We start from the raw sequence: 24,000 nt of genomic DNA, 5'->3' as shown, positions 1-24,000 counted from the left end.
CCATACCCCCTACCCCCTATCCTTTCCTCCCCTCTTTCCCTCCCTCCCTTTTCTCCACAACCTCATCTGATGATCTCCCTCTTTCCCCCCTCTTTCTCTTCACTACCCTCTGACTACCCCATATCTCTCTATCCCTCTCCCTCTCTCTCTCTCTCTACCTCTCTACCTCTCTCTTTCTCTCTACCTCTCTCTCTCTACCTCTCTCTCTCTCTCTCTCTCTCTCTCTCCCTCACCCTCTCTCCCTCTCCCTCTCTCTCTCTCTACCTCTCTACCTCTCTCTCTCTCTCTACCTCTCTCTCTACCTCTCTCTCTCTCCCTCTCTCTACCTCTCTCTACTTCTCTCCCTCTCTCTCTCTCTCTCTCTCTCTCTCTCTCTCTCCCTCTCTCTCTCTCTCTCCCTCCCTCTCCCTCTCTCTCTCTCTCTCTACCTCTCTCTCCCTCTCCCTCTCCATCTCCCTCTCCCTCTCTCTCTCTCTCTCTCCCTCTCTCTCTCTCCCTCTCTCTCTCTTTCTCTCTCTCTCTCTCTCCCTCTCTCTCTCCCTCTCTCTCTCTCTCCCTCCCTCTCCCTCTCTCTCTCTCTCTCTCTCTCTCTCTCTCTCTCTCTCTCCCTCTCTCTCCCCTCTCCCCCCATCTCTCTCTCTCTCTCTCTCTCTCTATCTCTCCCTCTCTCTCCCTCTCCCCCATCTCTCTCTCTCTCTCTCTCTCTCTCTCTCTCTTAATATCTCTCTTCTCTCTCTCTCTCAGGTTCTCCCAGGATCAGGGATATGCGTAACATCACGGCGGTGGCTGGGAGGAACACCTTTATAAACTGCCGCGTGATTGGCTATCCCTACTACTCAATCAAGTGGTATAAGGAGGGACTTCTGCTGCCCGACAACCATCGTCAGGTGGGTTCATTTTTGTACAAAAACCAGAGCAACAAGAAAAAACCCTAACTAACAACAACAATATTCACCTCCGCATCTTGCTACATGTACAAACCCATGAAATAACCCAAAATGCACTCTATTCCCTTCACAATGCTTCTTGGCCAGAGCCCTGTAGACCCTGGTAAAACGTAGTGTACTATATTAGGAGTTGGGTGCCATTTGGGATGCTGTCCACCGTACAAATCAAGTGCCTATGTAAACTATTAAAGTGCTAGTATTCCCATGGTCAGGGAATCTTAATCTTAATTTTAATCTTAATCTTGATCTTGCTCTTGATCTTGTTCTTGATCTCAGGTGGTGTATGAGAATGGTACTCTGAAGCTAAGTGACGTTCAGAAGGTCTTGGACGAGGGGGCGTACCTCTGCAGCGTGCTCATCCAACCACAGATCTTCATCAGCCAGACCGTCTACGTCCAGGTCAAAGGTCAGAGGTCACTTGCTCTACAGGAAGTGGGGTGGGTTGGTAGTTTACGTGTGTGTTCAGTTGTAGGACAAGTGTCGCTCTGTATGCTTGTGGCTGTCTGTGTTTACTGGAAGCGGTGCCTGTGACTGAGTGAGTTTGTGTTCGAATTAATGTGTGGGAGAACGTGGGAGTCAAAGAGAGAGTGAGAGAGTGAGAGAAAGAGAGAAAGAGAGAGAGAGAGAGTGAGAGAGAGTGAGAGAGTGAGAGAAAGAGAGAGAGAGAGAGAGAGAGAGAGAGAGAGAGAGAGAGAGGAGAGAGAGAGAGAAAGAGAGAGAGAGAGAGTGAGAGAAAGAGAGAGAAAGAGAGAAAGAGAGAGTGAGAGAAAGAGAGAAAGAGAGAGAGAGAGAAAGAGGAGAGAGAGAGAGTGCACACGTTGCCTCTAATAACCTCTGATTAAGGGCCTGAAGTGGCCTCCTGCACCCTCTCAACCACTCAGCAATTACACAATGCAAGAGTGCTATTGTGCTGATATATATTTATTTATGTTGGTGTGTGTGTGTATGTGTGCGTGTGCCCATGCGCGTTCGTGTGCGTGTGTGTGTCAGAGCACAGGGTTAAGACTGTACTGCTTGTGTGTTACCTGTTTTATGGTGTGTTGATGAGGTTGAATGTGTGCTTGTCAACAGGAAGACTGAAGGGTGTGTCATCTGATGTGTGTGTGTGTGTGTGTGTTCATGTGTATGTGTGTGTGTGCGTCTCGTCATTTCTCTGATTTAATTAGATTAATTTTAACGAGGCCCAAATTAAATCCCCCAGATGTCTCAGCTCGACGTCCCCCTCCAATTTCTTGCCCCCCTCCTACTGTGGTCACCATGGCAACGCCATTCTTCCCCCTGCCGATTGGGCCCTAATTAGAGCAGCTATTATGGGCTGGAGAGGAGAGGAGAGGAGAGGGTTGGGGAGCCGGGGAGACGCTGGATTCCAGGATTAGACTGACTGGAGATCACAGGGAAGGTTACTCACCATAAACTACCAACCAGCCCACCACCCAGTCTGAATTAGTCAGTCTCTCTCTCTCTCTCTACCTCTCTCTCTCTCTCTACCTCTCTACCTCTCTCCCTCTCTCTCTCTCTCTACCTCTCTCCCTCTACCTCTCTACCTCTCTCTCTCTCTACCTCTCTCTCTCTCTCTCTACCTCTCTACCTCTCTATCTCTCTACCTCTTTCTCTCTCTCTCTCTACCTCTCTACCTCTCTCTCTCTCTCTCTCTCTCTCTCTCTCTCTACCTCTCTACATCTCTACCTCTCTCTCTCTCTCTACCTCTCTACCTCTCTACCTCTCTCTCTCTCTCTCTCCCCTCTCTCTCTCTCTCTCTCTCTCTCTCTCTCTCTCTCTCTCTCTACCTCTCTCTCTCTCTCTCTCTCTACCTCTCTCTCTCTACCTCTCTCTCTCTCTACCTCTCTACCTCTCTCTCTCTCTCTACCCCTCTCTCTCTCTACCTCTCTACCTCTCTCTCCCCCTCCTCTCTCCTCTCTACCTCTCTCTATCTACCTCTCTCTCTCTCTACCTCTCTCTCTCTCTCTCTCTCTACCTCTCTACCTCTCTCTACTCTCTCTCTCTCTCTCTACCTCTCTCTCTCTACCTCTCTCTCCCTCTCTCTCTCTCTACCTCTCTACCTCTCTCTCTCTCTCTCTCTCCCTCTCTACCTCTCTACCTCTCTCTCTCCCTCTCTCTCTCTCTACCTCTCTCTCTCTCTACCTCTCGCTCTCTCTCCCCCTCTCTACCTCTCTACCTCTCTCTCTCTCCCTCTCTCCCTCTCTCCTCTCTCTCTACCTCTACCTCTCTCTCTACCTCTACCTCTCTACCTCTCTCTCTCTCTACCTCTACCTCTCTCTCTACCTCTACCTCTCTACCTCTCTCTCTCTCTCTGCCTCTCTACCTCTCTACCTCTCTCTCTCCCTCTCTCTCTACCTCTCTCTCTCTCTCTCTCTCTCTCCCTCTCTACCTCTCTACCTCTCTCTCTCCCTCTCTCTCTCTACCTCTCTCTCTCTCTCTCTCTCTCTCTACCTCTCTACCTCTCTCTCTCCCTCTCTCTCTCTCTCCTCTCTCTACCTCTCTCTCTCTCTCTCTCTCTCTACCTCTCTCTCTCTCTCTCCCTCTCTACCTCTCTACCTCTCTCTCTCCCTCTCTCTCTCTCTACCTCTCTCCCTCTCTCCCTCTCTCTCTACCTCTACCTCTCTCTCTACCTCTACCTCTCTACCTCTCTCTCTCTCTACCTCTACCTCTCTCTCTACCTCTACCTCTCTACCTCTCTCTCTCTCTCTCCCTCTCTACCTCTCTACCTCTCTCTCTCCCTCTCTCCCTCTCTACCTCTCTCTCTCTCTCTCCCTCTCTACCTCTCTACCTCTCGCTTTCTCATATGTATGTATCTGCTTTCCTCCCTTTCTGTCGCTCCCTTTTTTAAAAACCTTTCCCTCTCCTCTTATTCTATCTCTCTCTCCCTCCTGTTTTCCGTCTCTCAGTGCCCCCTCTGATCCAACCCTTTGACTTCCCCCCCACCTCCATTGGGAAGCTCATGTACATCGCCTGCGTGGTGTCGTCTGGCGACATGCCCATCCACATCACCTGGCGTAAGGACGGCCAGGAGGTCGCGCCCTCGTCCGGCGTCAACATTGAGACCAAGGAGTACATGAGCTCGCTGCAGATCGGCAAGGTGTCACTCAAGCACAACGGCAACTACACCTGCATCGCTAGCAACGACGCCGCCACCGTCAGCTCTGAGAGGCAGCTCACTGTCACAGGTGAGACAGGGCCGGTTGACTGACAGACCGACAGACAGACCGACAGACCCGCTGTCAGGCTCCAACTTTTATCTTCTCCGTCCCCTCCCTACAGTGCCTCCTCAGTTTGTGGTCCAGCCCAATAACCAGGACGGGATCTATGGCAAGGTGGGGGTCCTCAACTGCTCCGTGGACGGATACCCGCCTCCCAAAGTCATGTGGAAGCACGCCAAAGGTACCCATCCCCACCGGTCGATTTACGGCATTTGCCAGTACTGTTCACTCTAGCCATGTATATATAATATAGCTGGTATATGACCTTGACACTCACTGCTCAACCCCTCCGTAGGTATAGGGAACCCCCAGCAGTACCACCCAGTGCCTCTGACCGGTCGGATCCAGATCATGGGGAACGGCTCTCTGCTGATTCGTCACGTCCTGGAGGAGGACCGGGGCTACTACCTCTGTCAGGCCTCCAACGGCGTGGGCTCCGACATCAGCAAGAGCATGGTCCTGACGGTCAAGAGTGAGTCTGACCCGCAAGCTTGACCAAACACTCTAAACCACACACACATACTGGGTGGGCTCCGACATCAGCAAGAGCATGGTCCTGATGGTCAGGAGTGAGTCTGACCCCGCAACTGGAGCACGGCCACACTTTCCCAACCACACACGAGAGCGAAAGTTAGCCTAGCGGTAACAGCGTCGGGCCAGTAAACGAAAGGTCGCTTTGTTCGAATACCTGAGCCGACAAGGTGAACGATCTGTAAACGTGCCCTTGGGCGAGGCACTTAACCCTCGTTTGGCCCAGGAGTGCTGAACTACTAAGGCTTACCGTATAAAGGAACACATTCGACCGCACCGACCTGGTTTATGTGGCAGTAAAAACACGCCGCGCTCTCAACCACACACGTGCTGGGCGAGTTTGACCAGCAAGCTGACCACGCAGTGAGGGACATAAACAAGGTACTTGGTCACTTATCAAAGAAAATGAGTTAATAAAACTAAGGATTGTTACTCCTCTGGGTTCAACAAAGGGGTTTATTTGTTTTAGCTTCATTTAACCAGGCAAGTCAGTTAAGAACAAATTCTTATTTTACAATGACGCTCTACCCCCGGCCAAACTGTGCGCCGCCGTATGGATTCGAACCAGGGACTGTAGTGACGCCTCTTCGACCGTTGCGCCACTAGGGAGCCCTTAGGTTTAATATACCTTAATGGTATAAAGGTCATGGCTTTGTATTGTATCCCACTTAAGATGGCTGCCGTGTTGGGGAGCACTCTGCTGGGGAACACTCTGCTGGGGAACACTCTGCTGGGGAACACTGTGCTGGGGAACACTCTGCTGGGGAACACTCTGCTGGGGAACACTCTGCTGGGGAACACTGTGCTGGGGAACACTGTGCTGGGGAACACTGTGCTGGGGAACACTGTGTTGGGGAACACTCTACTGGGGAACACTCTGCTGGGGAACACTCTGCTGGGGAACACTCTGCTGGGGAACACTCTGCTGGGGAACACTCTGCTGGGGAACACTGTGCTGGGGAACACTCTGCTGGGGAACACTGTGCTGGGGAACACTCTGCTGGGGAACACTCTGCTGGGGACACTCTGCTGGGGAACACTCTGCTGGGGAACACTGTGCTGGGGAACACTGTGCTGGGGAACACTGTGCTGGGGAACACTCTGCTGGGGAACACTCTGCTGGGGAACACTCTGCTGGGGAACACTCTGCTGGGGAACACTCTGCTGGGGAAGACTGTGAGTGTGTCAGTCTTCTTCTTCTGCTCTCTCTCTCTCTCTCTCTCATCACTCAGCTGACTATACTGATGCACAGAGTGAGAGTAACCGTGGACAGACAGATGATACAGGAGAGGGAGGGAGGAGGAGAGGGAGGGGGAGAGGAGAGGAGAGGAGAGGAGGGAGAGGAGAGGGAGAGGAGAGGAGAGGAGAGGAGAGAGAGAGAGAAGAGAAGAGAAGAGAAGAGAAGAGAAGAGAAGAGAAGAGGAGAGAGAGAGAGAGAGAGAGAGAGAGAGAGAGATAGAGAGATAGAGAGAGGGAGGGAGAGGAGAGAGAGAGAGAGAGAGAGGGGGGAGAGAGAGAGGAGAGAGAGAGAGAGAGAGAGATTGATTTTATGACTGTAGGGATCAGTCTTCAAAAAACACTTTGTCTTTAATCATTATCTGCAATCAATCTGTCCAACCTGCACTGGCCTTCAGTGACTTTAGCATCTACAAACACACACACACACACACCTTTGCCCTCGTGGTGTTGATAAACTGCTCTTGCTGTGTATGTTACCCTCTGAGGCCTCTGGCCTGTGTCTAGCCATAAATAGCAGACTGTCCTCCTACAGCAACGTTACAGGCAGCAGAGATGTTTCCCACTCACTCACTACCTGACTTTATCTTGCTCTCACTCGTTGTCTCTCTCTGTCTCTCTCTCTCTCTCTCTCTCTCTCGGTCTGAGACGGTGTTAGTGTTATTGATTGAACCGTTCCTCTCCTCTGCCTCCCTCAATTCTGTCCGTTTCACTCGGCAGAGAGAGGGAGGAAAGGAGGGAGGGAAGGATGAATAAGTGATGAAAACAAAACAGCGGATCTCCCCTCAGATCGATTGTGTGTGTGTGCATGCACGTGTGTGTGTGTGTGTGTGTGTGTGTGTGTGTGTGTGTGTGTGTGTGTGTGTGTGTGTGTGTGTGTGTGTGTGTGTGCATGCACGTGTGTGTGTGTGTGTGTGTGTGTGTGTGTGTGTGTGTGTGTGTGTGTGTGCATGCACGTGTGTGTGTGTGTGTGTGTGTGTGTGTGTGTGTGTGTGTGTGTGTGCATGCACGTGTGTGTGTGTGTGTGTGTGTGTGTGTGTGTGTGTGTGTGTGTGTGTGTGTGTGTGTGTGTGTGTGTGTGTGTGTGTGTGTGTGTGTGTGTGTGTGTGTGTGTGTGTGTGAGAGGAGTAAGGGAGGAGCTGAAGAGGATGGTGTGTGAGTGATTGAAGAGGTGGAGAGGGGGATAGATAGAGTGAATACCCTTCTGGGTGCTCATTCACACAGTCCCCGTCATACAGAATACGAGAGAAGAAGGTGTGCAGTTCTTAACATTGGCCATAGGTCTACTTTACTGGAATGCTACTTTTTATTTTGTATTTTTTTTATTTCACCTTTATTTTACCAGGCTAGTTGAGAACAAGTTCTCATTTACAACTGCGACCTGGCCAAGATAAAGCATAGCAGTGTGAACAGAGAGCAACACAGATTTACACATGGAGTAAACAATTAACAAGTCAATAACACAGTAGAAAAATATTTTTTTTTTTTTAAAAGAGTCTATATACATTGTGTGCAAAAGGCATGAGGAGGTAGGCGAATAATTACAATTTAGCAGATTAACACTGGAGTGATAAATGATCAGATGGTCATGTGCAGGTAGAGATACTGGTGTGAAAAAGAGCAGAAAAGTAAATAAATAAAAGCAGTATGGGGATGAGGTAGGTAAATTGGGTGGGCTATTTACCAATGGACTATGTACAGCTGCAGCGATCGTTTAGCTGCTCAGATAGCAGATGTTTGAAGTTGGTGAGGGAGATAAAAGTCTCCAACTTCAACGATTTTTGCCATTCGTTCCAGTCACAGGCAGCAGAGAACTGGAAGGAAAGGCGGCCGAATGAGGTGTTGGCTTTAGGGATGATCAGTGAGATATACCTGCTGGAGCACGTGCTACGGGTGGGTGTTGCCATCATGACCATTGAACTGAGATAAGGCAGAGCTGTACCTAGCATGGACTTGTAGATGACCTGGAGCCAGTGGGTCTGGCGACGAATATGTAGTGAGGGCCAGCCGACTAGAGCATACAGGTCGCAGTGGTGGGTGGTATAAGGTGCTTTAGTAACAAAGCGGATGGCACTGTGATAAACTGCATCCAGTTTGCTGAGTAGAGTATTGGAAGCCATTTTGTAGATGACATCGCCGAAGTCGAGGATCGCTAGGATAGTCAGTTTTACTAGGGTAAGTTTGGCGGCATGAGTGAAGGAGGCTTTGTTGCGAAATAGAAAGCCAATTCTAGATTTGATTTTGGATTGGAGATGTTTGATATGAGTCTGGAAGGAGAGTTTACAGTCTAGCCAGACACCTAGGTACTTATAGATGTCCACATATTCTAGGTCGGAACCATCCAGGGTGGTGATGCTAGTCGGGCGTGCGGGTGCAGGCAGCGAACGGTTGAAAAGCATGCATTTGGTTTTACTAACGTTTAAGAGCAGTTGGAGGCCAAGGAAGGAGTGTTGTATTGCATTGAAGCTCGTTTGGAGATTAGATAGCACAGTGTCCTAGAAAGGGCCAGAAGTATACAGAATGGTGTCGTCTGCGTAGAGGTGGATCAGAGAATCGCCCACAGCAAGAGCAACATCATTGATATATACAGAGAAGATATGATATGAAAGAGAGGTTGAACAGGCTGGTAATAGGGGTTGCGACAATGGCGGGGGATAGTTTCAGAAATAGAGGGTCCAGATTGTCAAGCCCAGCTGATTTGTACGGGTCCAGGTTTAGCAGCTCTTTCAGAACATCTGCTATCTGGATTTGGGTAAAGGAGAAGCTGGGGAGGCTTGGGCGAGTAGCTGCGGGGGGGGAGCTGTTGGCCGAGGTTGGAGTAGCCAGGAGGAAGGCATGGACAGCCGTTGGGAAATGCTTGTTGAAGTTTTCGATTATCATGGATTTATCGGTGGTGACCGTGTTGCCTAGCCTCAGTGCAGTGGGCAGCTGGGAGGAGGTGCTCTTGTTCTCCAAGGACTTTACAGTGTCCCAGAACTTTTTGGAGTTAGGGCTACAGGATACACATTTCTGCTTGAAAAAGCTGGCCTTTGCTTTCCTGACTGACTGCATGTATTGGTTCCTGACTTCCCTGAACAGTTGCATATCGCGGGGACTATTCAATGCTATTGCAGTCCGCCACAGAATGTTTTTGTGCTGGTCAAGGGCAATCAGGTCTGGAGTGAACCAGGGGCTATATCTGTTCTTAGTTCTGCATTTTTTGAACGGAGCATGCTTATCTAAGATGGTGAAGAAGTTACTTTTAAAGAATGACCAGGTATCCTCAACTGACGGGATAAGGTCAATATCCTTCCAGGATTCCTTCCAGGCCAGGTCGATTAGAAAGGCCTGCTAGTGTTTTAGGGAGCGTTTGACAGTGATTAGGAGTGGTCGTTTGACTGCGGACCCATAGCGGATATAGGCAATGAGGCAGTGATCACTGACATCCTGATTGAAGACAGCGGAGGTGTATTTGGAGGGCCAGTTGGTCAGGATAACGTCTATGAGGGTGCCCTTGCTTACAGATTTAGGGTTGTACCTGGTGGGTTCCTTGATGATTTGTGTGAGATTGAGGCCATCTAGCTTAGATTGTAGGACTGCCGGGGTGTTAAGCATATCCCAGTTTAGGTCACCTGAAGCTAGATGGGGGGCGATCAATTCACAAATGGTGTCCAGGGAAAGTATGACATTACTTTGCAGGCTATATCTGCAGTAGACTGCAACTCCTCCCCCTTTGGCAGTTCTATCTTGACAGAAAATGTTATAGTTGGGTATGGAAATCTCAGAATTTTTGGTGGCCTTCCTGAGCCAGGATTCAGACACAGCAAGGACATCAGGGTTGGCAGAGTGTGCTAAAGCAGTGAGTAAAATTAACTTAGGGAGGAGGCTTCTGATGTTGGCATGCATGAAACCAAGGCTTTTTCGATCACAGAAGTCAACAAATGAGGGTGCCTGCGGACATGCAGGGCCTGGGTTTACCTCCACATCACCCGTGGAACAGAGGAGGAGTAGAATGAGGGTGCGGCTAAAGGCTATCAAAACTGGTCACCTAGAGCGTTGGGGACAAAGAATAAAAGGAGAAGATTTCTGGGCGTGGTAGAATATATTCAGGGCATAATGCGCAGACAGGGGTATGGTGGGGTGCGGGTACAGCAGAGGTAAGCCCAGGCACTGTGTGATGATAAGAGAGGTTGTATCTCTGGACATGCTGGTTGTAATGGGTGAGGTCACCGCATGTGTGGGAGGTGGGACAAAGGAGATATCAGAGGTATGAAGAGTGGAACTAGGGGCTCCATTGTAAACTAAAATAATGATAACTAACCTGAACAACAGTATACAACGCATATTGACATTTGAGAGAGACATACAGCGAGGCATAAAGTAATTGCAGGTGTTGATTGGGAGAGCTAGCTAAAACAACAGGTGAGACAACAACAGCAAATCAGCGAACACAACAACAGCAGGTAAAATGGCGATGACTAGGCAGAGAGGGTCGGATTAACTACACACAGAGCCTGAGTTCGCGGCTGGGGCCAACAGATAAAAAAATAAATAAACAGAATGGAGTACCGTGATTAATGGACAGTCCAGCAGGCATCAGCTATGTAGCCAAGTGATCATAGTGTCCAGGAGGCAACAGTAGATGGAACAGGGAAGCCGCCACTACGCTAGGGACACAGCGTTTAAAGTTAGTAGCGTCTGCTCCGACGGAGGCCGGATGAAGGCACAGAGGATGGAGTATTCGTTGGCAGACCAGTCGTGGTGGTGCGGCGGAGCGCCGTGTCGACAGAGAATCCAAGCCAGATGGCGAAAGAGGTATTGTGGAATTTAGTTTGCTAGCCGGGAGATGTGCCTGGCTCACGGCTAACTGCTGCTAGCTTCGTGGCATCCAATCGGTAGCAGCGGTGATCCGGTGCCAAGGTCCAGAGTTTACAGCAATGATCCGGTGGAGTTTTGGGCTCTAGCCGTGTATGAGTGGGGTTCGGGTGAACAGCTGAGTAGGCCGGGAGGTGGGCCTCAGGGAATAGCTTCTGTACTAGGTGCCACGGTGCGTGAAAGCTAGCTGTGAAGTAGTGGTCCAGAGGATTACGGCAGGAATCCGGCGTTGTTGTGGAGAGGCAGTCCGATATCGGTAGACAAGCGATATTGGTAGACAGGCGAGTATTATCCAGGCTAAAAACAGGGCTGGTATCTGTGCAGAAGGTAAAAGCCGCTAGCAGTAGCTAACAATGACTAAATAGCTTGTAGCTAATTAGCTGGTTAGCTTCTGGAGATTCTTGAATGTGTTCTAAAATTGAAAATAATAGCGATTCCGTATCACATTGGGTGAGGCAGGTTACCGGGAGGTATAATCGAATAAAAAATTGAGAAGAGATTGAAAATAAATTGAAATATATATTCAAAAAAATATGAAAAAATACAAAAGTACACGAGAGGACAAAACAAACACGTCTTCACTGCTACGCCATCTTGGAAGCTGCTTTGTCGTGCAGAGATACTTTATCGTTTCCCAAAACCATAAAAGTCATCTTTAGCGCTAAGATCGTTGTTCCTCCATTGCCTAATGGACTAAAACTTTTACCGCGGTGGGCTAAATCAGGGCCACACAAAGTGATTCTTGGTAGTCTTAAATAAATCTACTTTGAGAGAAAAGTGCACACCTCACACACATGGTTATGGGCTCATAAAAAGAAGACACCTGTACCATGTCGGATATTGCATCCCAATATTACACGTTATATACATCACAGAAGACTGAAATATAGCACAACATAGAAACAACAGATTTTTTAAATAGTTTTTTTTTCTAATGCTATTAATGATAAAATTATGAAAAATATTAGTAACATTCCACCCATGAGGCCACTCGGTCATTGGACTGCAGTAAAATTCGAAAAACCAACTTCTCTGGTTGAAAACACCCTATGTGGCATCGATATGAGTCCGGGGGGGAAAAAAGTGTAAATAGGAACATTTTAGTCAAGAAGTTAGTCTCGTCCAAAACGGAGATTTGCAAGATATTTTGGAGAAAAAAAATCTAAACAATGTCACGGAATTAAGTGTGCGTGACAGTTTTCCTTGGGTTGGGTTTATTTTCATCCTGCCCACATGCCCACAGCTGGCAGCACCCAAGTAATCGTCAATTTGGAGCGCAGATGCATGTGACCCGATCATAATTCCCAACAATGACCATGGTCAATTTTGTGAGACTTTGGAAATCCCCATTGGTCTAGTTAGGGGCCATCAGTAAATTACACAACGTACATGGGCCAATGTTTTCAAAGTTCAAAAGCTCCACATTTCAATGACTGAAAAACTTCAAACCAATGATAAATTGTAGAAATTCATATTCAAACATTGAAAGCATTTAATTCATGGGGAAACTAAAATATTGTCCCATTTACGTTGTGAATATATTGACGGTCCCTAACTAGCCCCACAGATAGGCTATCCAACGTCAAACCAACGGTGGCACACTGGTCAGCTGAAGCTAATTGGCAAAAGAAGTTGGCTAGCTTACTAGTTTCAAGTCAAATCTCATTCTCAGTCGCATGTCCTAAAGAAGAGGATTGAGACCGAGGCTAAGATGATCTAACTCACTCTGCCCCTATTTCCCTGTCTGACTCTGTCCCATTATTTCCCCTACTTTCCGCCATCCATCCCTTCATCCCGCCTTCATTATTCCCTCCCTCGTTCTCGCTCCAGTCCCGGCAATGATCACGTCGCACCCCAACACCACCATGGCCATTAAGGGCCAGATTAAGGAGCTGAACTGCACGGCGAGGGGGGAATGGCCTATCATCATCCGTTGGGAGCGCGGTGACACGGTCATCGACCCCGACCGTAACCCTCGCTACGCCATCAACACCAGCCCCAATGAGAAGAGTGACGAAGTATTGTCTACGCTGAAGGTGAGTCACACACATATTCTGTAGACATACACACACACACACACACACACACACACACATGAACACGCACACACACGCACACACAAACACACACACACACACACATGAACACGCACACACAAACACACACACCCATAAACAGACAGACAGACACACACATAAACACACAGACACATGCACATTCATACTGTAGACACACACACACACACACACAGATACAAACATACACACAATATAGAGGGATAGGACATCAGATATAGCAAATGGAGGAAATGAGATCAGATGAGTGGTGTATGGAGGTGGATTTACAAAGTGTCTGTCTATTGCTCTCTGACTCTCTCATTCTCTCTCTCTTTGTGTGTGTGTTGTGTGTGTGTAGCTGAAACCAGCAGAGCGAGGTGACTCGGTCTTCTTCTCCTGCCATGCCATCAACTCATATGGAGAGGGCCGGGGCCTCATCCAGCTCACTGTGCAAGGTCAGTGGGTCAGACCACCACACAATCACCTGTAGCAAAGTGTTTTGCGATGGAAAATGAAGTCCCTGTACAACCAGCCTGTTTCCTTCCGTTTGGTGCCGAGTGAATAAAGCCCTGTGTGACTAACTGCTTTGTGTGACATGAACCTGGAGAGAGAGAAAATCAATACAGGACCACTTTCTTTCACACTATGCTTATGTTCCATTCCCTCTACACGCTTAGAATTTGATTTGCGATCTACAACCTAAAAGGGTGGTTCGGCTGTCCCAATAGGAGAGCCCTTCGAAGAACCCTATTGGTTTTCAGGTAGAACCCTTTTTGGTTCCTTGTAGAACCCTTTCTACATAGGGTTCTACATGGAATTATTCTACCTGGAACTAAAAAGGGCTCTCCTAAGAGTGTATATTTCTCCCTTACGCCTTTACCATTTCCTTTCCTCCTCTCCCTCTTTCTCTCCCTCTTCCTCTCAGAGCCACCAGACCCTCCAGAGTTGGAGGTGAGGGAGGTGAAGGATCGGAGTATGAACCTGCGCTGGACCCAGAGATTTGACGGCAACAGCATCATCACCAGCTACGACATTGAGTACAAGAACAAGACAGGTATGCCAGGGGACAGTGGGGGTTAAACTGGGGATTGACTGTTAGTCGGTACTGAGAACATAACTATAACCGACTAATGCATCTTCTCTCTTTGGTGCACACACACGCACACACACACACACACACACACACACAAACATGCATACACACGCATGATCTGTCTCTCTCTCTCTCTGTCTCACACACACACACACACACACACACACTCTCTCTCTCTCGCTCTCTCACACTCACCAACACACACAGATCCTTGGGAGTTGAAGCATGCCACCCGTAAGATCTCCCCCACCAATAACCAGGCCAACATCGTGGATCTACACCCTGCCCAAATCTACAGCATCCGCATGTTCTCCTACAACAAGATCGGACACAGTCAAGCCAGCAAGGAGCTCACCATCAGCACAGAGGAAGCACGTGAGTCCAGCACAACCACACACACACAGACACACACACACACACACACACACACACACACACACACACACACACACACACACATACACAGATATCGATGAGATGACCTTGGATGACCCGAAGAAGAGTGCCTATCTCTCTTTTCCTCCCTCCAGAGCCGGATGGTCCTCCTGTGGAGGTTTTCCTCCTGCCTATGACCTCGCAGAGTATCCGCGTCACCTGGAAGGTAAAACCACCTGTCGATTCAAGATGATCAGAGACATCAAAGCAATGTGAAATGAGACACTCTGAAATTGAACACCTGGAATCATATAAAGATCACACATCTGATCGTGCCGCGTTACATCCCGCCTCTACAATGCAACACAATCAAATGTCGATGTTACCCTCTTTCCTTCTCTCTTCTCTCTTTCTCCCTCCTCTAGGCCCCCAGGAAGGAGCTTCAGAACGGGGTGATCCGGGGCTACCAGATCGGTTACCGTGAGAACGGGCCGGGCAGTAACGGCCAGTACAGCATCGTGGAGATGAAGGCCACGGGGGACAGCGAGGTGTACACCCTGGACAACCTGAAGAAGTTTGCCCAGTATGGGGTGGTGGTCCAGGCCTTCAACAGGGCCGGCACCGGCCCCTCCAGCTCTGAGATCAACGCTACCACACTGGAAGATGGTAGGGGGACGTGCAACACGCACGCACGCGTGTCGATGTCCCGATTTATTTTCTTAGCAGGAGCCCTGATGTAGGCGTGTTGGAGTAAAATAGTGTTCTTACACTGTTCATATGAGTCAGACGTTCACAGAGACGGAGATAGATAGATAGATAGATAGATAGATAGATAGATAGATAGATAGATAGATAGATAGATAGATAGATAGATAGATAGATAGATAGATAGATAGATAGATAGATAGATAGATAGATAGATAGATAGATAGATAGATAGATAGATAGATAGATAGATAGATAGATAGATAGATAGATAGATAGATAGATAGATAGATAGATAGATAGATAGATAGATAGATAGATAGATAGATAGATAGATAGATAGATAGATAGATAGATAGATAGATAGATAGATAGATAGATAGATAGATAGATAGATAGATAGATAGATAGATAGATAGATAGATAGAGGGCCAAACATACCTGATCCCCTCTGCCGTTGTCACCCTCCTCACCTCGTCTTTGAACATTCCCCGAGTGATTCTTTCCCCTTCGCTATGATTTGTTTTAGATATCTCCCGTGTAACTTCATCTCTAACCTCTCTCTCGCTCTGTGTCACGCTCTCTCTGTCTCACTCCCCCATCTCTCTCAATTCAATTCAATTCAAGGGCTTTATTGGCATGGGAAACATGTGTTAACATTGCCAAAGCAAGTGAGGTAGACAACATACCATGTGAATATATAAAGTGAAAAACAACAAAAATTAACAGTAAACATTACACATACAGAAGTTTCAAAACAGTAAAGACATTACAAATGTCATATTATATATATATACAGTGTTCTAACAATGTACAAATGGCTAAAGGACACAAGATAAAATAAATAAGCATAAATATGGGTTGTATTTACAATGGTGTTTTTTCTTCACTGGTTGCCCTTTTCTCGTGGCAACAGGTCACAAATCTTGCTGCTGTGATGGCACACTGTGGAATTTCACCCAGTAGATATGGGAGTTTTTCAAAATTGGATTTGTTTTCGAATTCTTTGTGGATCTGTGTAATCTGAGGGAAATATGTCTCTCTAATATGGTCATACATTGGGCAGGAGGTTAGGAAGTGCAGCTCAGTTTCCACCTCATTTTGTGGGCAGTGAGCACATAGCCTGTCTTCTCTTGAGAGCCATGTCTGCCTACGGCGGCCTTTCTCAATAGCAAGGCTATGCTCACTGAGTCTGTACATAGTCAAGGCTTTCCTTAATTTTGGGTCAGTCACAGTGGTCAGGTATTCTGCCGCTGTGTACTCTCTGTGTAGGGCCAAATAGCATTCTAGTTTGCTCTGTTTTTTTGTTAATTCTTTCCAATGTGTTAAGTAGTTATCTTTTTGTTTTCTCATGATTTGGTTGGGTCTAATTGTGCTGCTGTCCTGGGGCTCTGTAGTGTGTGTTTGTGTTTGTGAACAGAGCCCCAGGACCAGCTTGCTTAGGGGACTCTTCTCCAGGTTCATCTCTCTGTAGGTGATGGCTTTGTTATGGAAGGTTTGTGAATCGCTTCCTTTTAGGTGGTTGTAGAATTTAACAGCTCTCTCTCTCTCTCTCTCTCTCTCTGTCTCACTCCCCCAACTCTCTCTCTCTCTCTCTGTCTCACACCCCCATCTCTCTCTCTCACACACACTCTCTCTCTCTCTCTGTCTCACTCCCCATCTCTCTCTCTCTGCTGCACTCTCTCTCTCTGTCTCACTCCCCCATCTCTCTCTCTCTGTCACGCTCTCTCTGTGTCTCACTCCCCCATATCTCTCTCACTCTCTGTCTCACTCTCTCACTCCCCCATCTCTCTCTCTCTCTCTGTCACGCTCTCTCTCTGTCTCACTCCCCCATCTCTCTCTCTCTCTTTGCCGCGCTCTCTCTCTCTGTCTCACTTCCCCATCTCTCTCTCTCTCACTCTCTCTCTCTGTCACGCTATCTCTCTGTCTCACTCCCCATTTCTCTCTCTGTCTCACTTCCCCATCTCTCTCTCTGCCGCGCTCTCTCTCTGTCTCACTTCCCCATCTCTCTCTCTGCCGCGCTCTCTCTCTCTCTCACTTCCCCATCTCTCTCTCTGCCGCGCTCTCTCTCTCTCTCTCTCTCTCTCTCACTTCACCATCTCTCTCTCTCACTCTCTCTCTCTGTCACGCTATCTCTCTGTCTCACTCCCCCATCTCTCTCTCTGTCTCACTTCCCCATCTCTCTCTCTGCCGCGCTCTCTCTCTGTCTCACTTCCCCATCTCTCTCTCTGCCGCGCTCTCTCTCTGTCTCACTTCCCCATCTCTCTCTCTGCCGCGCTCTCTCTCTCTCTCACTTCACCATCTCTCTCTCTCACTCTCTATCTCTCTGTTGTGCTCTCTCTCTCTGTCTCACTTCCCCATCTCTCTCTGTCGCGCTCCCGCTCCCCCCATCTCTCTCTCTCCCCCATCCCTCTCTCTCTCTCTGTGTCTGGTTGATCTCTAGATGGGCGTCTCTCCAACTCTCTCCTGTGTATTCCTCCTCTATCTCTTATTGTTTCTCTCTTGCAATGAAATATGAAAACACACACACTCACAGCCTCACAACACACAACACACGCACACACACACACACACACTGCCTACAGACAGAAACTAAAACAAGAAGCTCCCGCGCTGAGGTCTGTTCAACGCTGGTCCGACCAATCTGATTCCACACTCCAAGACTGCTTCCATCACGTGGACTGGGACATGTTCCGTATTGCGTCAGACAACAACATTGACGAATACGCTGATTCGGTGTGTGAGTTCATTAGAACGTGCGTTGAAGATGTCGTTCCCATAGCAACGATTAAAACATTCCCAAACCAGAAACCGTGGATTGATGGCAGCATTCGCGTGAAACTGAAAGCGCGAACCACTGCTTTTAATCAGGGCAGGGTGACTGGAAACATGACCGAATACAAACAGTGTAACTATTCCCTGCGCAAGGCAATCAAACAAGCTAAGCGTCAGTATAGAGACAAAGTAGAATCTCAATTCAACGGCTCAGACACAAGAGGTATGTGGCAGGGTCTACAGTCAATCACGGATTACAAAAAGAAAACCAGCACCGTCACGGACCAGGATGTCTTGCTCCCAGGCAGACTAAATCACTTTTTTGCCCGCTTTGAGGACAATACAGTGCCACTGACACGGCCCGCAACTAAAACATGCGGACTCTCCTTCACTGCAGCCGACGTGAGGAAAACATTTAAACGTGTCAACCCTCGCAAGGCTGCAGGCCCAGACGGCATCCCCAGCCGCGCCCTCAGAGCATTCGCAGACCAGCTGGCTGGTGTGTTTACGGACATATTCAATCAATCCCTATCCCAGTCTGTTGTTCCCACATGCTTCAAGAGGGCCACCATTGTTCCTGTTCCCAAGAAAGCTAAGGTAACTGAGCTAAACGACTACCGCCTCGTAGCACTCACTTCCGTCATCATGAAGTGCTTTGAGAGACTAGTCAAGGACCATATCACCTCCACCCTACCTGACACCCTAGACCCACTCCAATTTGCTTACCGCCCAAATAGGTCCACAGACGATGCAATCTCAACCACACTGCACACTGCCCTAACCCATCTGGACAAGAGGAATACCTATGTGAGAATGCTGTTCATCGACTACAGCTCGGCATTTAACACCATAGTGCCCTCCAAGCTCGTCATCAAGCTCGAGACCCTGGGTCTCGAACCCGCCCTGTGCAACAGGGTACTGGACTTCCTGATGGGCCGCCCCCAGGTGGTGAGGGTAGGCAACAACATCTCCACCCCGCTGATCCGCAACACTGGGGCCCCACAAGGGTGCGTTCTGAGCCCTCTCCTGTACTCCCTGTTCACCTACGACTGCGTGGCCACGCACGCCTCCAACGCAATCATCAAGTTTGCGGACGACACAACAGTGGTAGGCTTGATTACCAACAACGACGAGACGGCCTACAGGGAGGAGGTGAGGGCCCTCGGAGTGTGGTGTCAGGAAAATAACCTCACACTCAACGTCAAACAAAACTAAGGAGATGATTGTGGACTTCAGGAAACAGCAGAGGGAACACCCCCCTATCCACATCGATGGAACAGTAGTGGAGAGGGTAGTAAGTTTTAAGTTCCTCGGCGTACACATCACAGACAAACTGAATTGGTCCACCCACACAGACAGCATCGTGAAGAAGGCGCAGCAGCGCATCTTCAACCTCAGGAGGCTGAAGAAATTCGGCTTGTCACCAAAAGCACTCACAAACTTCTACAGATGCACAATCGAGAGCATCCTGGCGGGCTGTATCACCGCCTGGTACGGCAACTGCTCCGCCCACAACCGTAAGGCTCTCCAGAGGGTAGTGAGGTCTGCACAACGCATCACCAGGGGCAAACTACCTGCCCTCCAGGACACCTACACCACCCGATGTCACAGGAAGGCCATAAAGATCATCAAGGACAACAACCACCCGAGCCACTGCCTGTTCACACCGCTATCATCCAGAAGGCGAGGTCAGTACAGGTGAATCAAAGCTGGGACCCGAGAGACTGAAAAACAGCTTCTATCTCAAGGCCATCAGACTGTTAAACAGCCACCACTAACATTGAGTGGCTACTGCCAACACACTGACTCAACTCCAGCCACTTTAATAATGGGAATTGATGGTAAATTATGTAAAATATATCACTAGCCACTTTAAACAATGCTACCTAATATAATGTAATACTAATATAATACCTAATATAATACCTAATATAATGTTTACATACCCTACATTATTCATCTCATATGTATACGTATATACTGTACTCTATATCATCTACTGCATCCTTATGTCTACTGCATCTGCATCCTTATCCTCACTTTAACTATGCCACTTTGTTTACATACTCATCTCATATGTATATACTGTACTCAATACCATCTACTGTATCTTGCCTATGCCGCTCTGTACCATCACTCATTCATATATCTTTATGTACATATTCTTTATCCCCTTACACTTGTGTCTATAAGGTAGTAGTTTTGGAATTGTTAGCTAGATTACTTGTTGGTTATTACTGCATTGTCGGAACTAGAGGCACAAGCATTTCGCTACACTCGCATTAACATCTGCTAACCATGTGTATGTGACAAATACAATTTGATTTGATTTGATTTGACACACAGACACACACACACACACACAGTTGGCTGAAGCCCCATTGGTCCAGAGCATTGCTCTTCCCAGTGGCTGTCTCCCTGGTGACAGTGATATTGATGGCCATTATGATAATAGTGATAACAACAAGCATACTAAAAATAATTCAAATTAGCTTGTCTCTCTCTTTCTGTTTGCTTCCTGCCGTAATTATCCACAGCTGATCGCATTGTCTCCCTACTCCCTCTTTTCATCTTTTTCCCTTCCCTCGCTCCCTCTTTCAACTCCCTTCCTCTCCTCCTATGCCCACATACCCTACCCTGCTCTCTCTCTCTCTCTCTCTCTCTCTCTCTCTCTCTCTCTATCTATCTCTCTCTCTCTATATATATATATATATATATATATATATATATCTCTCTCTCTCTCTATCTCTCTCTCTCTCGCTCCAAAAGACACCTTTCATTTGTCTCTCTGCCACGACTCCCTCTCAAGCTGCCTCACATCTCTCTCCCACCCACTCTTTCACTCCATTCTCTCCTCCCCTCATGTCTGTTTCCATGTTCTCCTGTTTCTACTCTATTCCTCTCCCACTTTTTCTCTCACATCCCAGTCTCTCGTATCAATCCCCCCCCCCTTACCCTCTCCCCTCCCTCCCCTTTGTGTGTATTGTATTCAAGGTGAGGGGTAAGGAGTAGGTTATGATTGTGTCAGGCCCTGGATCGTTAACGTCTTGCTGGCTGTTGGAGTTCAGTCCACTGGGGGTTGTGAGCGGAGATGAACCCTTAGACCTGATAACACAAACCTCTCATGTCTCCTCTCCCTCCCTCTCTCCCTTCCTAACCCCATTTCCTCCTCCGCCACTCCCTCTCTCCCCACACCAGCTGCGGCTTCCCTATCGTTGAAGGCCAACTCTCCCTCTTTCATTTCTCTCCCTCTCTCTCTCTCTCTCTCTCTCTCTCTCTCTCTCTCTCTTTCCGTTCAGTCGGCCTTCACCCACTCGTCCTGTTCCCCTCTTTCTCTCACAAGTCCAGATCTGTTCATCCACAATGGTGGCGTTGTTCGCCCAGTGAAAGCCCGTTGGACAGTGAGCCAAGGGCAGCTGATAGATAGAAGGGGCACCTGGGAGAAGTGAGACAGAGGAGCCGTTTTACGCCAACACATCAGAGAGGACATTTATTTATTTAGAGTCATCCCTCACGTCTGATGTCAGGTTAGGCATTTAGGTTCGTCGAGGGTTTGAGTTGTGTTTTTACATGTCTTGGTTTTTACTACTCGGTGTTTTAAGGATCGTAAACTTCTTGGGGGGGGGGGATTTCTTAGACACAGACTAAGCCTCGTCCTATTTTAAAAAGCGCTGTCATTTGGGATTCTTCATTAAGCTTGCTGTTAAGCCCAGGACTTGGCTAAATCTATGTCCGGGAAATTGTCCCTAGCTGTCGTGTTTGACATGTAGTATTTTGATGGGTTCTGATAATAATCTCTTCCCCTCCCTCCCGTTTTCCAGTGCCCAGCCAGCCGCCCCAGAACGTGCGGGCCATCTCGGTGACATCAGACGAGGCGGTAATCACGTGGGCGGAGCCCCCGCGTCTGACGCTGCACGGCGTTCTGAAGGGCTACCGGGTGGTCTTCTGGTCCCTCTTCCCCGACGGAGGTGGGTGCTGTGGGGGTCCGACGTACCCTCTCCCGCACGCACGGGCACAAGGCCACACGCAGAGTAACTATCCTTGTTACGCCTTTCACATCTGACCTCTGGCCCCTCCACCATGAGTCCAAGAGTCGACCTCAGGGTTTGACCTTTACCCTTTCAACCCTCAGCCCTGACCGCTACTGATACCTAGGCTGGTTTATGTGCCAGACCTTATTGACTGGTCTTCCTTGTAAAACAAAAAAATGATTTTCTGGTTAAATAAAACATTTGCTATTTAGTGAATCCCTAAAACCAACCCCAACCACCAGACTGCCATCCCTACTACATATTTTCAAAGAAAATGCCAACGAAACCCTAAAATAGCTAATCATACCACAAACCTGAACCAACACAAAGCATCTCCACATGCAGCGATGCTGTATGAGGGCCATGCGCCGTGCTCAGTTACCCGTCTGTATCTTTGTGTGTGTGTTGGTGTGCTTGTGGTTCTGTTTGGAAAGCTAGTCATGAGGACTTGATCATGTCCTTTCCCAATTGTCCAACTCCTTCCTGCTCGTCCTCTTTCCTTTCCCTTGGCCTTTTGCCCAACCCTATACACTTTTCATTCTATTGCCCTCTTCCCCTCCATCTCTCTCTCCCTCCATCCCTCCATCCCACTCCCTCTGTCTCTGTCAGAGTGGGGAGAGATGCAGAACATCACGACAACCCGGGAGCAGGTGGAGCTGAGAGGGCTGGAGAAGTTCACTAACTACAGTGTGCAGGTGCTGGCCTACACCCAGGCTGGGGATGGGGTCAGGAGCAATGTCCTGTACATCCAGACCCGCGAGGACCGTGAGTACACCCCCCACACACACACACACACACACCAACATACAGTGCATTCGGAAGGTGTTCAGACCTCTTGACTTTTCACAGGTTTTTAGAAATGTTTGCCTATGTATTAAAGATGGATAATTGAAATACCTTATTCAAATAAGTATTCAGACCCTTCGCTATGAGACTCGAAATTGAGCGCAGGTGCATCCTGTTTCCATTGATCATCCTCGAGATGTTTCGACAACTTGATTGGAGTCCACCTGTGGTAAATTCAATTGATTGGACAGGATTTGGAAAGGGACACACCTGTCTATATAAGGTCCCACAGTTGACAGTGCACGTCAGACCAAAAACCAAGCCACGAGGTCGAAGGAATTATCCATAGAATGCCAGAGACAGGAATGTGTCGAGGCACAGATCTGGGGAAGGGTACCAAAACATGTCTTCAGCATTGAATGTACCCAAAAACACAGTGGCCTACATCATTCTGAAATGGAAGAAGTTTGAAACCACCAAGACTCTTCCTAGAGCTGGCCACACGGTCAAACCGATCAATCGGGGGAGAACGGACATGGTCAGGGAGGTGACCAAGAACCACTCTGACAAATATCCAGAGGACCTCTGTGGAGATGGGAAAACCATCCAGAAAGACAATTAGCTCTCCAGCACTCCACCATTCAGGACCATCCACCATTCAGGACTTTATGGTAGAGTGGCCAGACGGAAGCCACTCCTCAGTAAAGGGCACATGACAGTCTGCTTGGAGTTTGTCAAAAAGGCACCTAAACGACTCAGACCATGAGAAACAACGGTCTCTGGTCTGATGAAACCAATGCTGAACTCTTTGGCCTGAATGCCAAGCGTCATGTCTGGAGGAAACCTGGCACCATCCCTACGGTGAAGCATGGTGGTGGCAGCATCATGCTGTGGGGATGTTTTTCAGCGGCAGGGACTGGGAGACTAGTCAGGATCGAGGGACAGATGAACGGAGCAAAGTACAGAAAGATCTTTGATGAAAACCTGCTCCAGAGCGCTCAGGACCTCAGACTGGGGTGAAGGTTCACCTTACAACAGGACAACGACACAAAGCACACAGCCAAGACAACGCAGGAGTGGCTTCGGGACAAGTCTCTGAATGTCCTTGAGTGGACCGGACTTGAACCCGATCAAACATCTCTGGAGAGTCCTGAAAAAAAGCTGTGCAGCGACGCTCCCCATGCAACCTGACAGAGCTTGAGAGGATCTGCAGACAATAATTGGAGAAACGCCCCAAATACAGGTGTTCCAAGTTTGTAGCATCATACCCAAGAAGACTCGATAATGCAATCGCTGCCGAAGGTGCTTTAACAAAGCACTGAGCAAAGGGTCTGAATACTTATGTAAATATAATATTTCAGTTTTATTTTTATATATATAAATATACATTTT

The 24,000-nt window shown here is 48.3% G+C and overlaps 1 protein-coding gene across 9 annotated transcripts in view; it reads left to right on the top strand.

Annotated features, from left to right (window-relative positions):
- The window catches only part of LOC112267343 (Down syndrome cell adhesion molecule-like protein 1 homolog), a 207,117-nt gene that overhangs the window by 146,577 nt on the left and 36,540 nt on the right, over positions 1–24,000 (top strand). For 5 of the 9 annotated variants that reach the window (XM_042297129.1, XM_042297127.1, XM_042297130.1 and 2 more), the window contains exons 8-20: positions 745–887; positions 1,224–1,353; positions 3,854–4,132; positions 4,227–4,346; positions 4,461–4,637; positions 12,617–12,822; positions 13,202–13,298; positions 13,769–13,897; positions 14,144–14,311; positions 14,467–14,537; positions 14,737–14,977; positions 21,613–21,822; positions 22,432–22,587. In XM_042297129.1, coding sequence (XP_042153063.1) covers positions 745–887; positions 1,224–1,353; positions 3,854–4,132; positions 4,227–4,346; positions 4,461–4,637; positions 12,617–12,822; positions 13,202–13,298; positions 13,769–13,897; positions 14,144–14,311; positions 14,467–14,537; positions 14,737–14,977; positions 21,613–21,822; positions 22,432–22,587 — 2,127 coding nt within the window. Of the gene's footprint in view, positions 1–744; positions 888–1,223; positions 1,354–3,853; positions 4,133–4,226; positions 4,347–4,460; positions 4,638–12,616; positions 12,823–13,201; positions 13,299–13,768; positions 13,898–14,143; positions 14,312–14,466; positions 14,538–14,736; positions 14,978–21,612; positions 21,823–22,431; positions 22,588–24,000 lie in introns of those variants that run through there. The other 4 variants (XM_042297131.1, XM_042297132.1, XM_042297133.1 and 1 more) reach the window with 3 other exon arrangements.

Source organism: Oncorhynchus tshawytscha, linkage group LG14 (assembly GCF_018296145.1).
Source record: "Oncorhynchus tshawytscha isolate Ot180627B linkage group LG14, Otsh_v2.0, whole genome shotgun sequence".
Taxonomy (NCBI): Eukaryota; Metazoa; Chordata; class Actinopteri; order Salmoniformes; family Salmonidae; genus Oncorhynchus; species Oncorhynchus tshawytscha.
This window is presented reverse-complemented; position numbering and strand designations above follow the sequence as displayed.